This window comes from Macaca fascicularis, chromosome 16, assembly GCF_037993035.2.
Source record: "Macaca fascicularis isolate 582-1 chromosome 16, T2T-MFA8v1.1".
NCBI classification, from domain to species: domain Eukaryota; kingdom Metazoa; phylum Chordata; class Mammalia; order Primates; family Cercopithecidae; genus Macaca; species Macaca fascicularis.
The window spans coordinates 84,464,174-84,479,388 of NC_088390.1; the positions used below are offsets into that span (position 1 = coordinate 84,464,174).

The window sequence follows — 15,215 nt, forward strand, 5'->3', positions numbered from 1 at the left end:
AATAGAATGATGTGGTGGGAAGAGCACTAGACTGTATTCTGAAAACCCAGATTTCAGTTTATTCCTTACTGCTTATTAGTTACAAACCCTGGCCACTTGGCCTCTCTGAGCCTGTTTCTTCATCTATAAAACTGACATTTTGTTTGTAAGGTTCAGTTAAGCCGATGTGTATGGAAATACTTCAGACTCTGAAATGGTATAAAGTATGTGATGTCTTATGAATATGAGGACTTTCATTTATAAACTCTTTCAGTCTTTCTGTGTGTCAGGTGTATGGATTTTAGCCTTGGAAAGCTCCTGTGCTGAACAGGAGAGTCTAGAACAGCTGTAAGAGAATTCAATCTTGGTTCATTTCAGAGTTTTCATTCATTTCAAAATGGCTGCTCTTAAAAGTCAGTTATTTCACAGATTTTTTTTTTTTTAACGACGTTTACTTTTTTAGACTACATTTTCATTTTTGGAATAAATCCTGGTATTCTGATTAAAAATATGTGGGTGATGGTGGTGATGATGATGGTGGTGCTATTGGCGATGGTGATAGTGATGATGCAGTTGGTGATGATGGTGGAGATAACGATGATGGTAGTGGTGATCACGGTGATGGTGCTGGTGGTGATGATGGTGATGGTGGTGGTAATGACGGTGTTGTTGGTGATGGTGGTTACAATGGTGATGGTGGTGGTGGTGATGAGGAGGAAGAGGAGACGTTCAAAGATTTGATAGAGTAGAACTAAAAGCATATTTTAATTAGTTCAGTATGCAATACAGTCCCCGGTTTGGGGGTTTTATATTTATAATTTTCAGAGAGATCCCTAAGCCTGCCCTTCAAAAGAGAGCTTATAAGTGGTAGGTACTTTTTTCTTTTTCCATGAACCTGCATTGAATTTTCAGTAAAATTAATTTTTGGAGAGCCAGACCATTTGATGAGGTGGAAGAACCAAGAAGTAAGGAACAAGAGAGCAGCAAAAGTATGGAAAAAAGGAAAAAAGAATAGCAGTATGTCTCGTAATGGTAGCCAAACATGGAATGTCAGCAGCTGCAGCCTGAAACTTCAGTGGGCTGGGCTGGCTGGGCACACTCCCTGCTCCTCTTCTGTGGCAGAAGATGTACCAGGCCACAGCATGGCCGTGAGGCTGCAGCCTATCCCAAGAAGCTCAAGGAGGCTATTAGAGGTGGGAGAAAAGAGGTGGTTGATTCACTGGTTCCTTTTTAAGTAAAATAGCATTGTTCCAAGTTGACTTCTGTAGTAAAACTTATATTTTTTATAATTGTTTTTATTTTTCTGGGTACATAGAAGGTATATATATTTATGGGTTACATGAGATATTTTGATACAGGCATGCAATGTGTAATAATCACATCAGGATAAATGGGGTATCAGTTATCTCAAGCATTTATCCATTGTGTTACAAATAATCCTATTATACTCTTTTATATTTTTAAATGGACAGTGAAATTATTTTTAGCTATAGTCAGCCAGTTATGCTGGTAATTACTAGGTCTTATTTATTCTTTCTAATTATTTTTTGTACCCATTAACCATCTCCACTTCTCCCCAACCCTCACTCTCCCACTACCCTTCCTAGCCTCTATCTTCGTAAGTTCAGTTATGTTCATTTTTAGCTCCCACAAATAAGTGAAAACATGCAAAGCTTATCTTCCTCTGCCTGGCTTATTTTAATTAACATAGTGACCTCCAGTTCCATCCATGTTGTTGCAAATGACAGGATCTTATTCTTTTTATGGCTGAACAGTATTCCATTGTGTATATGTGCCATATTTTCTTTATTCATCTGTTTATGGACACGTAGGTTGCTTCCAAATCTTGGTTGTTGTGAGTAGTGCTCAGCAAACATCAAAGCTATCTCTTCACTATACTGATTTCCTTTCTTTTGGGTGTATACCTAGGAGTGAGGTAGAGTAACTTATTATCAAACCCTATCTATGTTCTCAACAGAGATTCATAGTCTCAGTTGTAATTTTTTCTAACTAAAAAGGATTTTGAACTGTCAGTTCCTCTTGTACTAACTTTTCTGAATAGATAATCCAGTATTTTTGCAAATAACTTCAGTTAAGTTGGTTGCTAGTCAACATGGCAACCTAAGCTTAATCTTAATTTTACCTTCAAGACTGAAAATTTAAGCATCATTTACTAGCAAACTGCTTTCAAGTATTGATAAGAATTATTTATTCATTCATTCATTCAGTGGATGTTTATTTACTGCTTCTTCTCTGTCAGGTACTCTGCTGAACACTGGCAATAAAAATAGGACCAAAATAGGCACCCCTTGCCTTCATGGTGTTTACAGCCTAGAGGGAGAACCAGCCAGTCACACGATGACTCACACTAGAATGTGTGCTCCATGAGCGAGAGGCCGTTCATCTTGTTTATGACTGCGTCTCCAGCACAGTAACTGCACATAGGAGGCACTCAATAATAGTTATTGTTTCAATCGAGTTGGCAAGCTCTGGGCCCATGAGCCACATCTGGCCCACCACCTATTTTTGGAAATAAAGTTTTGTTGGCACACAGCCACACTCATTCTGCTTTTATGCCACAGCAGCAGAAATGAGTAGTTGTGACAGAGACTATATGGCCCACAGAGCCTGAAGCATTTTGGCTATTAGGCCCCTTACAGAAGTGGTTTGCCACCACCCTGGTTGGTCTAAGTGACTTGAAAGGAAGACTGTTACAGTGAATGTATGAGGGAGTCATAACTATGGAACAGAAATGTCCCAAATTAAATGTCCATGGATTTGAGATAGGAAAAAAGAATAGACATTGAGCCCAGGTAGGGGATGGCACCTTTAACAGCCCTGTCTTTGGGAGGGCAGGACACAGATGGCACCTTGAGGAACTGTCTGGAGCACAGAGCAAGAGAAAGAATGATATGAGCGGCCTCAAAAGAGACCCAACCGTTGGTGACCCACTGGGCATTCATTTGGAAAAGAGCACTGTATGCAATGTTGGGCACATTGTTGAGGGGGTGGGGGGCACAGGAGGGGGTGTGGGTAGAGACCTGTTGGAAAGTTATTGACAGTAATCCAGTCAAGATATGAGGGTGCTTGGAATAGGGGTAGTTAGAGGGAAGTTTTGTTTCTTGTTTTAATGGAAAAGGTTCTAGAAATACCCGGTATGTAAACTCAACAGGCATGACTTCATCCTTATGGCATCCTGTATGGCCATCCTTATGGCACTTCAGCTGTTAGGGATGGATATTGGCCTTTGTAGAAGTGATTTGCTTCCTGCCAGTATTGCCCTGTTGGTGGTTATTTGGCTGTGGCATAGTTGAGATCTACACCTCAAAGCCTGGGAAGGCCGGAGTAAGAGACGTCATGGTAGTGGAAGTGGTTCTCTTAGAAGACAGATGTGCTTGCTCAAAGCAATCTGGGCTGTACAAGTGCAGCTGATTGGTGACTTCAGCTAGAACTCAGATTGTAGCACTGTGCATTTATGGTTTTGTTTGCCCAGGAAACATATATTGTTTGCCTATATGTGGCAAGCATTTTGAATGGAAAACTAAAAAGATATTTGCCATGCCCTCAAGGAACTCACCTTCAGAAATTAGACACTTAATTCAGGGATCAGAAGGGTTTTTGATCAGACTGCTCTGCCACCTGATTTGGATCACATTTAAGCATAAAAATTAAAAATTTTAAAAATATTTTTTCAATAGAAGTGTACAGAAAATAATGTAACTATATTCACAATAGAGATTTAACATAATAACGTGCCAAATTTGCTTCAGGACTCTGTTTTAGAAATGTTATAGGTATCACCCTCCAACTCCATTCTGGTCCCCATCCCACCCCCAGAGGGAACCACAATTCAAAAATCATAGTGTTGTGTCATTTTCATCTAGAGTGTGACATTAAAGTGCATTTCTTAATTATTAATGAGGTTGATTATTTTTTCATATGTTAATGGCTTATGAGTTTTCTCTTTTTTAAATTGCCTGTTCCTATCCTTTTCCCATTTCTGATTGAGTTGTTGGTCTTTTTCTTACTGATTTTTAGGATTCTTTTTTTGAGATGGAGTCTCACTGTGTTGCCTAGGCCGAAATGCAGTGGCTCAATCTCGGCTCACTGCAACCTCCACCTCCCAGGTTCAGACGATTCTCCTGCCTCAACCTCCGGAGTAGCTGAAATTACAGGCGTGCACCACCACTCCCAGCTAATTTTTGTATAAGTAGAGTCGAGGTTTCACCATGTTGACCAGGCTGGTCTTGAACTCCTGACCTCAGGTGATCCACCCGCCTCAGCCTCCCAGAGTGCTGGGATTACAGGCGAGAGCCCCTGCGCCTGGCCAGGAATTCTTTAATCTGATAACCATACATTATCTGTTGTATCTTCTTCCTGCTGTGGCTTGTTTTTTTAGCTTTCATTATATGATATCTTTTGTTATATAGATGTTTTTAATATTAGCATAGTCAAATTTATCATCTGTTTATGTCTTATATATTTCATGTCTTCTATAAGAAGATACAATGTCCAGGGTCATAAAGATGGTCTCCTGTGTTTCCTTAGTAAGCTTTAAGTAGTTTTGCTTTTCCTAATTAGCTCTTTACTTTATCTAGAATGTATTTTTGTATACGATATAAGGGATCTACTTTCATTTCATGTGGCTAGACAGTTGTCCAACAGCATTTATTAGCCACCAGCTTATAATGCTATCCTTCTTTCAAACCTGTCATGTAACTGAGTGTGAACCTGTCAAATTGGTGGCCGAGCAATCCTCAAGTCCTGGAAGTAGACCATTAACAGAGGGCAGATCATTTTACAGTGTGACTGTCGTGGAATGGAACCAATAATACTGTGTATTCAAATGGCAACTCACGTATGGGAAAGAATGCATTGGTTGTTAACCCCCTGCTTTCTGGGTGTGGGTTGCAGTGAGTGCTATCCTAGTCAAGAGATAGCCTGCCTTATGGCACAACCTGTCCCTGAGGGAACCCAAACTGGTGGTAAAATGAAATGTGACAATATTTGCTGGCAACAAGCCATAATCTCTGTGTGTTAACTTGGTCTTATTTTCTGTGTTAAATGAGGAATGGCTCATTTATCTCTTTAGTCAGTTATTATATTAGATAGTTTTTCGAGTATGTGCGAAACCAAATTGTCATAAACCAGGGTTATAGATCCAACCCCTAATATTTGGCAGTGAAAAGAACCTAGTAATTTTATAGCAGTTTCAACATTTAAAGTTTTCTGTTGCCTGTCTTCATTTTTCCTTTGTAATTTTCACCTGGAATTACATACCTACTTTGAAATCACCTAGAGCATAATTATAAAATCATTACATTGCTCTTAAATCAAGCAATAAAAATGTCTTTTAGGTTGATATTAGCTTTAGTATGGTCTTTCTAATGATAATGATAATTTTTTACACACTTCCTTTTTTTCCTTTACATCAAACTGTAAAAGAGAATTTATTTGGGAAATTCATGTTTTAACTGTATATAAGATTTTTCTTGTTAAAATAAATTTGAAGAGAACATAATTAAAAGATTCTAAAAGAGAAGAAAATATTTTATTGCAATTTATTTGTATATTGTAGTATTTAGAGAACTTCACCAAGGATTTCTAAATCATATATGTGGTTTGTTGTATATTTAGGTTAAATGATTTTTTTAACATTTCTTTTACTTTATTTTTGAGTGATACATACTTTGAATGAAGTCTGCCAAAAAGTTGATTGGAATATAAGTTTGACTGCGATGTTGGAAACACTTAAATAATTATTAAAGTCATAGGAAATAAAATGCAGATCCACACAGGGGATTCTTTAAAAGGACCCGAAGAGTTAAATACTGTAAGAAGATGACATGTAGTTATTCTAGGGATCTCCAAAGAAAAGACTAAAGAAATAGAAAACAAGGATAGAGGGAATCCTTAGAGATCCAAAAGATAGCACCTGTAGGGCTTTCTTTTTCTTCTTTTTTCTTTTTTTTAGTGATGTCCTTGAGCTACAGATTTTTTTTTTTATGAATGTGCAGGAGACAGTGATAAACCAAATTGCAGATAAGATCAGATAAAGTAGTATACATCTAATTAAACATTTCTAATCCTTACTATTTTTGATAACATTTTGATAGCATTGTCTCCTTGTCTTTTCTCTCTTTCCTTCTGTCACCACTTCCCCCACCCCAAATATTGGTTCTGTTATGATTCTGCAATGCAATTTACAACTTTTTCCTACTGAAAGCCATGTTTCGCCTCTATATAATACTGTAATCTAATTAGAGATCTTAAAGAGAACTATAAGCTTTATTCAAAACTCCACGTGAACTTACTGTCATTGCCAGCATTTCTCAGTCTCTATATTTATAGGAGTTGCAAAGTCATGTATCTTTCAGAGCTGACTTTACTACAGATGCTTTCAGAGATGCTGATGTGCTAATGTGCATTGTGAATATTCTCCAGGGGGAATAATAGTATAGTGTAGTGGTAAGAATTGATATAATTTTAAAAACATTAATGCTTCTTAAAATGGGATCTATTAAGAAGACAAATAGCTTTTTTCTTTAAGTCATTTTTTAGTGCTTGTCATTCAGATTTGAAGACTTGAAATAAAGAGCTTCCCCAAAGACTAGTTAACAGTTGATTCATTGACAAATGGGTAGAAAATCTAATTTTGAATTTTGTTTCATCTTTTTCAGATCTCAGTCATAGTGGATTGGCAGATCATTATGAAAATTCCCACTGGGGACAGCAGCCTACTTACAGAAGCGAAGCCAACTGCAGCTGGGATAAAGTGATAATAGATAGGACTGACAAGGAGGCGTGGCCTTCCATCACAGGAACAGAGACTGAATCTGCCTCAGAATGTACTACAGACACTGACTCTGCCTCCAACTGTGGCTCAGAGAACAGTAGCATGGCTACAGGGAGTGCCCAGGGCAACTTCACTGGACATACCAAGAAGACAAATGGCAATAATGGCACCAATGGCGCACTCGTCCAAAGCCCTTCTAATCAGAGTGCCCTTGGAGCAGGGGGAGCGAACAGTAATGGAAGTGCGACCAGAGTGTGGGGTGTAGCCACAGGCTCCAGCTCTGGCCTGGCTCACTGCTCTATCAGTGGTGGGGATGGAAAAATGGACACTATGATTGGAGATGGGAGAAGTCAGAATTGCTGGGGTGCTTCCAACTCCAATGCTGGCATTAATCTTAACCTTAATCCTAATGCCAACCCAGCTGCCTGGCCTGTACTTGGACATGAAGGAACCGTGGCGACAGGCAACCCTTCCAGTATTTGCAGTCCAGTCAGTGCCATAGGTCAAAATATGGGCAACCAGAACGGGAACCCAACAGGCACTTTAGGTGCTTGGGGAAACTTGCTGCCGCAAGAGAGCACAGAACCACAAACGTCCACTTCTCAGAATGTGTCTTTCAGCGCACAACCTCAGAACCTTAACACTGATGGACCAAATAACACTAACCCCATGAACTCTTCACCCAACCCTATCAATGCAATGCAGACAAATGGACTGCCAAACTGGGGCATGGCTGTTGGTATGGGGGCCATCATCCCACCCCACCTGCAAAGCCTTCCTGGTGCTAACGGATCATCAGTTTCTCAAGTCAGTGGGGGCAGTGCTGAAGGAATAAGCAATTCTGTATGGGGACTGTCCCCAGGTAACCCTGCCACAGGAAATAGCAATTCTGGGTTCAGTCAGGGGAATGGAGACACTGTGAACTCAGCATTAAGTGCTAAACAAAACGGATCCAGCAGTGCTGTGCAAAAGGAAGGAAATGGAGGAAATGCTTGGGATTCAGGACCTCCTGCTGGTCCTGGAATACTCGCCTGGGGAAGGGGCAGTGGCAACAATGGCGTTGGTAATATCCATTCGGGAGCTTGGGGCCACCCCAGCCGAAGCACCTCTAACGGTGTGAATGGGGAATGGGGAAAGCCCCCAAACCAGCATTCCAATAGTGACATCAATGGGAAAGGATCAACAGGGTGGGAGAGTCCTAGTGTCACCAGCCAGAACCCTACCGTGCAGCCTGGTGGTGAACACATGAACTCCTGGGCCAAAGCGGCATCTTCTGGAACTACAGCAAGTGAAGGAAGTAGTGATGGTTCTGGCAACCACAATGAAGGAAGCACTGGGAGGGAAGGAACGGGAGAAGGTCGAAGGCGAGATAAAGGGATTATAGACCAAGGGCATATCCAGTTGCCAAGGAATGATCTTGACCCAAGAGTTCTATCTAATACTGGTTGGGGACAGACTCCTGTAAAGCAAAACACTGCCTGGGAATTTGAAGAATCCCCTAGGTCTGAAAGGAAAAATGACAATGGGACAGAGGCCTGGGGTTGTGCAGCTACTCAGCCTTCAAACTCAGGGGGGAAGAACGATGGGTCCATCATGAACAGTACAAATACCTCTTCAGTATCTGGGTGGGTCAATGCGCCACCTGCCGCTGTGCCAGCAAACACAGGTTGGGGAGACAGCAACAACAAAGCGCCAAGTGGCCCGGGGGTTTGGGGGGACTCGATAAGCTCTACTGCTGTTAGTACTGCTGCTGCTGCCAAGAGTGGCCATGCTTGGAGTGGGGCCGCAAATCAGGAGGACAAGTCACCCACCTGGGGTGAGCCTCCAAAGCCCAAATCCCAACACTGGGGAGATGGACAAAGATCAAATCCAGCCTGGAGTGCCGGAGGGGGAGATTGGGCAGATTCATCATCTGTCCTTGGACACTTGGGGGATGGGAAAAAAAATGGATCTGGATGGGATGCTGACAGTAATAGGTCAGGGTCTGGTTGGAATGACACCACGAGGTCTGGGAGCAGTGGCTGGGGCAACAGCACAAATACAAAGGCCAATCCAGGTACAAACTGGGGGGAGACTTTAAAACCTGGCCCCCAACAGAACTGGGCTAGCAAACCCCAAGACAACAATGTGAGTAACTGGGGAGGAGCTGCTTCTGTGAAACAGACAGGAACAGGGTGGATCGGGGGGCCAGTACCAGTCAAACAGAAGGACAGCAGTGAGGCAACTGGCTGGGAAGAACCCTCTCCACCGTCCATTCGCCGCAAAATGGAAATTGATGATGGTACCTCAGCTTGGGGGGACCCAAGCAACTATAACAATAAAACTGTAAACATGTGGGATAGAAACAACCCGGTCATCCAGAGCAGTACCACGACCAATACCACCACCACCACCACTACCACGAGCAACACCACACACAGGGTCGAGACGCCGCCACCGCACCAGGCCAATACTCAGCTGAATCGATCACCATTGCTCGGTCCAGGTATGAAAGGTATTTCATGTTTCTTTACAAGTTAAAAAAAAAAAAGCTTATTCTCATTATATATTCATGAATACTCTGAGTAGTGTTTTTTTTTTTTTTGAGACGGAGTCTCGCTCTGTCGCCCAGGCTGGAGTGCAGTGGCCGGATCTCAGCTCACTGCAAGCTCCGCCTCCCGGGTTCACGCCATTCTCCTGCCTCAGCCTCCCGAGTAGCTGGGACTACAGGCGCCCACAACCGCGCCCGGCTAATTTTTTGTATTTTTAGTAGAGACGGGGTTTCACCGTGGTCTCGATCTCCTGACCTTGTGATCCGCCCGCCTCGGCCTCCCAAAGTGCTGGGATTACAGGCGTGAGCCACCGCGCCCGGCCATAGTGTTTTTTTTTAATAGCAGATAGCATTAAAATAATTTCAGTTCCCTGCAATATTGTTTCTAAAGATTATCCAGTGAGAGCAAAGCAGGATCCTCTGGTGGTTTTCTATTCAAGAAAAAAATATATTAAGCACACTCAGTAGAACATCAAGCGAATGTTTGGGTGGTGGCAGTGGTGGCCTGGGGTGGAGACGATGGATTTGAAGACAATGACAGTGCATGATTCCAAGATTTTGTAACCATTTGGATACAAGAGCAAAGAAGAAGATAGGATAGACATGGCTCAGAACTTGGGCAAGTGTGCAGATGACTGTGTCAGTTCACTGGCATGCCCATGAGCACAGCAGGAGGCTCAGAGCCCGCTGTGTCCAGTGGGGACAATAAAAGGTCCCAGATATGAAAGATCAGTTCTCAGCCAGAGGGGCGAGGTCCAGAGCAGAGAGATTTTAAGGTGGCAAAGTCACGAGCATGTTTCAGAGCTGTTAGAAAGGAACAAATGGAGATGAGAATGAGTGAAGAGGGAAGAGATCCCTGCATCCAGCAGGACGAGGGCACTTCACCCATCTTGCGAAGCAAGGAGCAGGAAAAAGCACTGCACAGGTGGCCCAGGCTGTCATGGCCAGAGGGCCAAGGCCGCCTTCTGGGGTTCTTTTCTCTCTGGGAGTGTGGATAGCAACCCAGAGTGGAGGAAGGCTGGCCAGGAGCAGCGGCATGAGTAGAGGGGGAGCGTGCATTAGCCCATGTAGAGGACAGGAACAGAGAACTGACTTGACTGGGGCCCCTGGAGAGTTGCTGGGCAATGTCAGGGCCCAGAGATCACCAGTGAATTTATTGGGACCTGCCACGTTCTAGGCTGTGCCCTAGTAGCTGGGTAAACTGCAGGGAGCAAAACAGTCAAAACCCTGCCATGGTGGGGTCTAGATCTAGTGAGGGAGGCAACAGCACGTGAATTAAAGTATATACATAGTGTTGGGCGGTGATGGTGCAGGGGAGGAAACAGTAAGCCTGGAAGGTCTGCACGCTGGGGACCAGTGGAGTTGGGGAATCACCATCTTGTGTAGGGCAGCCTGGGCATTTGGGCACCTTTTTGGTTTTTGTCATAAGCATTCAACAGGAGACTGTCCTGCTTGCTACATTAATTCAATTATGACTGCCCTACAGGACCTCCCCTGGCCCACCAGCTGGGCCCTCCAGCCTCCTCGTAGACTGCTTGGTAGTTCACTTGTACCTCAGTGAGGTTGCCACATCAGGAGTCCTTTATGGATCCTCAAGACAGTTTTAGCCTCCACCTAACACATCAATGTCACTAAACCAGAGGTCAAAAGCCAGTGGTCCATGGGCTGCACATAGTCCCACAAATGTGCGTTTTTGGCCCACATTTTCTCTGTGAATTGGCATTTTTTAATGCAGATGTTTTATATTAAATTACAGATTTCTGGCTTCATTTGGAAACCTGAAAAGTCTGACACATTGGATTCACATGGCAGCAGTCAGTCAGAGCCACTTGCCTTCATAAGGGCCTGTGCGTTCTCTCCATACAGTGTCACATTGCCCCCCGACCCCTGATGATTCCCAGCACTGAGGCTTTTGATCAGTAGCCGTTGAGCATCATCAAGCTTGTGCTGCTGTTCTTACACTGGGCCTGTTTACGTTAACTGACTGGTTCCTTGGAGTACTTGAATTTGTTATTCCAATTTTTTACTAATATATGACTAATATTTCTAGGCCCTTACATTTTATAAAGTACTTGGGAGGATAAGGAGAAGCAGGAAGAAGGAAAATGAAGGGATTTGAAAAATAAGATTAGGTCGGGCGTGGTGGCTCACGCCTGTAATCCCAGTACTTCGGGAGGCCAAGGCGGGCAGATCATCTGAGGTCAAGAGTTTGAGACCAGCCTGACCAACAAGGTGAAACCCCGTCTGTACTAAAAATACAAAATTAGCCAGGCATGGTGGTGCATGTCTATAATCCCAGCTTCTCAGGAGGTGGAGGCAGGAGAATCGCTTGAACCCGGGAGGCAGAGGTTACAGTGGGCTGGGTTGGGGCCATTGCACTCCAACCTGGGCGACAGAGTGAAACTCTGTCTCAAAAAAGAAAAAGAAGATTCTTCCTAAGTAAGGAATAGTCTGGTGGGACAGGCCAGTAATATCAAATTTAATAGAGTTTAATTAGCGTTATAGTAAAGGTATGCAGAAAGTGATCTGAGAGCCCCCACCTGTAATGCCAGCTACTTGGGAGGCTGAGGTGGGAGGATGGCTTGAGCCCAGGAGTTCAAAGCCTGCCTGAGCGACATAATGAGACCCCATTTCTTTAAACAACAACAAAAAAGCTCCAGGAACAGAATTAATATGGTCATGCATTGCTTAACAATGGTGATACATTCTAAGAAATGTGTCATCAGACAATTTCAGCATTGTGTTAACATAAAGTATAGTTACATAAACCTGGGTGGCATAGCCTCCTAATCACCTAGGCTGTGTGGTACAGGCATTGCTCCTGGGCTACAAACCTGCCCAGCATATTACTGTACTGAATACTGTCGGCAGTTGTAGCACGATGGTAAGTATTTACATAGCTAAACATGAAAAGGGAACATTAAAATATGGTATAAAAGATTAAAAATGGTGCACCTGTATAGGGCACTTACCATGAGTGGAGCTTGCAGGACTGGGAGTGGCTCTGGGCGAGTCAGTGAGTTAGTGGTGAGTGGATGTGAAGGCCTGGGACACTACTGCAGACTACTGTGCACCACTGCAGACTACTGTACACTGCTGGAGACTGCTGCACACTACTGTACACTACTATACACCACTGCAGACTACTGTACACTACTGCAGACTACTACAAACTACTATACACCACTGCAAACTACTGTACACTGCTGGAGCTACTGCACACTACTGTATACCACTGCAGACTACTGTACACTACTATACACCACTGCAGACTACTGTACACTACTGCAAACTACTGTACACTGCTGGAGCTACTGCACATTACTGTATACCACTGCAGACTACTGTACACGACCGTATACCACTGCAGACTACTGCACACGACCGTATACCACTGCAGACTACTGCACACGACCGCACACCACTGCAGACTACTGCACACGACCGCACACCGCTGCAGACTACTGCACACGACCGCACACCGCTGCAGACTACTGCACACTACCGTACACCGCTGCAGACTACTGCACACTACCGTACACCGCTGCAGACTACTGCACACTACCGTACACCGCTGCAGACTACTGCACACGACCGTACACCGCTGCAGACTACTGCACACGACCGTACACCGCTGCAGACTACTGCACACGACCGTACACCGCTGCAGACTACTGCACACGACCGTACACCGCTGCAGACTACTGCACACTACCGTACACCGCTGCAGACTACTGCACACTACCGTACACCGCTGCAGACTACTGCACACTACCGTACACCGCTGCAGACTACTGCACACTACCGTACACCGCTGCAGACTACTGCACACTACCGTACACCGCTGCAGACTACTGCACACTACCGTACACCGCTGCAGACTACTGCACACTACCGTACACCGCTGCAGACTACTGCACACTACCGTACACCGCTGCAGACTACTGCACACTACCGTACACCGCTGCAGACTACTGCACACTACCGTACACCGCTGCAGACTACTGCACACTACCGTACACCGCTGCAGACTACTGCACACGACCGTACACCGCTGCAGACTACTGCACACGACCGTACACCGCTGCAGACTACTGCACACGACCGTACACCGCTGCAGACTACTGCACACGACCGTACACCGCTGCAGACTACTGCACACGACCGCACACCGCTGCAGACTACTGCACACGACCGTACACCGCTGCAGACTACTGCACACTACCGTACACCGCTGCAGACTACTGCACACTACCGTACACCGCTGCAGACTACTGCACACTACCGTACACCGCTGCAGACTACTGCACACTACCGTACACCGCTGCAGACTACTGCACACTACCGTACACCGCTGCAGACTACTGCACACTACCGTACACCGCTGCAGACTACTGCACACTACCGTACACCGCTGCAGACTACTGCACACTACCGTACACCGCTGCAGACTACTGCACACTACCGTACACCGCTGCAGACTACTGCACACTACCGTACACCGCTGCAGACTACTGCACACTACCGTACACCGCTGCAGACTACTGCACACTACCGTACACCGCTGCAGACTACTGCACACTACCGTACACCGCTGCAGACTACTGCACACTACCGTACACCGCTGCAGACTACTGCACACTACCGTACACCGCTGCAGACTACTGCACACTACTGTACACCGCTGCAGACTACTGTACACTACTGCAGACTACTACAAACTACTATACACCACTGCAAACTACTGTACACTGCTGGAGCTACTGCACACTACTGTATACCACTGCAGACTACTGTATACCACTGCAGACTACTGTACACTACTGTATACCACTGTAGACTACTGTACACTACTATACACCACTGCAGACTACTGTACACTACTGCAGACTACTACAAACTACTATACACCACTGCAAACTACTGTACACTGCTGGAGCTACTGCACACTACTGGAGACTACTGCAGACTACTGTACACTACTGCAGACTACTATACACCACTGCAAACTACTGTACACTGCTGGAGCTACTGCACACTACTGGAGACTATTGCAGACTACACTACTATACACCACTATACACCACTGCAGACTACTGTACACTGCTGGAGCTACTGCACACTACTGGAGACTATTGCAGACTATACTACTATACACCAGTATACACCACTGCAGACTACTGTGCACCACTGGAGACTACTGTACATCACTGCAAAGTACAGTTCACCACTGTGCACCATGGGAGACTACTGCACACCACTGGAGACTGCTGCACACCACTGGAAACTACTGCACACCACTGGAGACTACTGCACACCACTGGAGACTGCCGTAGACTTGGTGGACACTGTACACTTTAGGCCACACTACATTTATTAAAAGATACCTTTCTTTCTTCAGTAACACTTAGCTTAAAACACAAACACATTGTACAGCTGTACAAAATTATTTTTTATACTCTTATTCTGTGAGCTTTTTTTTGTACCTTTTAAATTTTTTTGTTAACTAAGACACGAACACACACATTAGCCTAGGCCTGCACAGGACCAGGATCTTCAGTATCACTGTTGTCCACCTCCATACATTGTCCCATTGGAGATGCAGTAACAGGAAGTACAGTAAAGACATAAACCGGTAACATAGTCCTGTATTAGCATCATCGGTTGTGTGTGCTAGACCTTGCTGTGACTGGCCGCACAGTAGGTTCGTTTACACGAGCATGACCACAAACACATGAGAAATGCATTCCGCTGCATTATGATGGGTGCAGCATCATTAGATGATGGGAAATTTTCAGCTCCATTATATATAATCCTAGGGGGCCATTGTCATCTGCGCAGTCAGTTGACCAAAACGTCATTATGCAGCCCATGACTATTTTAAATTGGCTTGCATGTCCCATCTACCCT

General features: G+C 44.6%; 1 protein-coding gene across 25 annotated transcripts in view; it reads left to right on the forward strand.

Annotated features, from left to right (window-relative positions):
• Positions 1-15,215, forward strand: part of TNRC6C (trinucleotide repeat containing adaptor 6C) — a 159,051-nt gene that overhangs the window by 87,900 nt on the left and 55,936 nt on the right. For 15 of the 25 annotated variants that reach the window (XM_065532069.2, XM_045375767.3, XM_045375763.2 and 12 more), the window contains one exon: positions 6,660-9,269. In XM_065532069.2, the coding sequence (XP_065388141.1) occupies positions 6,660-9,269 (2,610 nt within the window). The remainder of the gene's footprint in view (positions 1-6,659; positions 9,270-15,215) is intronic. The other 10 variants (XM_045375757.3, XM_065532073.1, XM_065532071.1 and 7 more) reach the window with 1 other exon arrangement.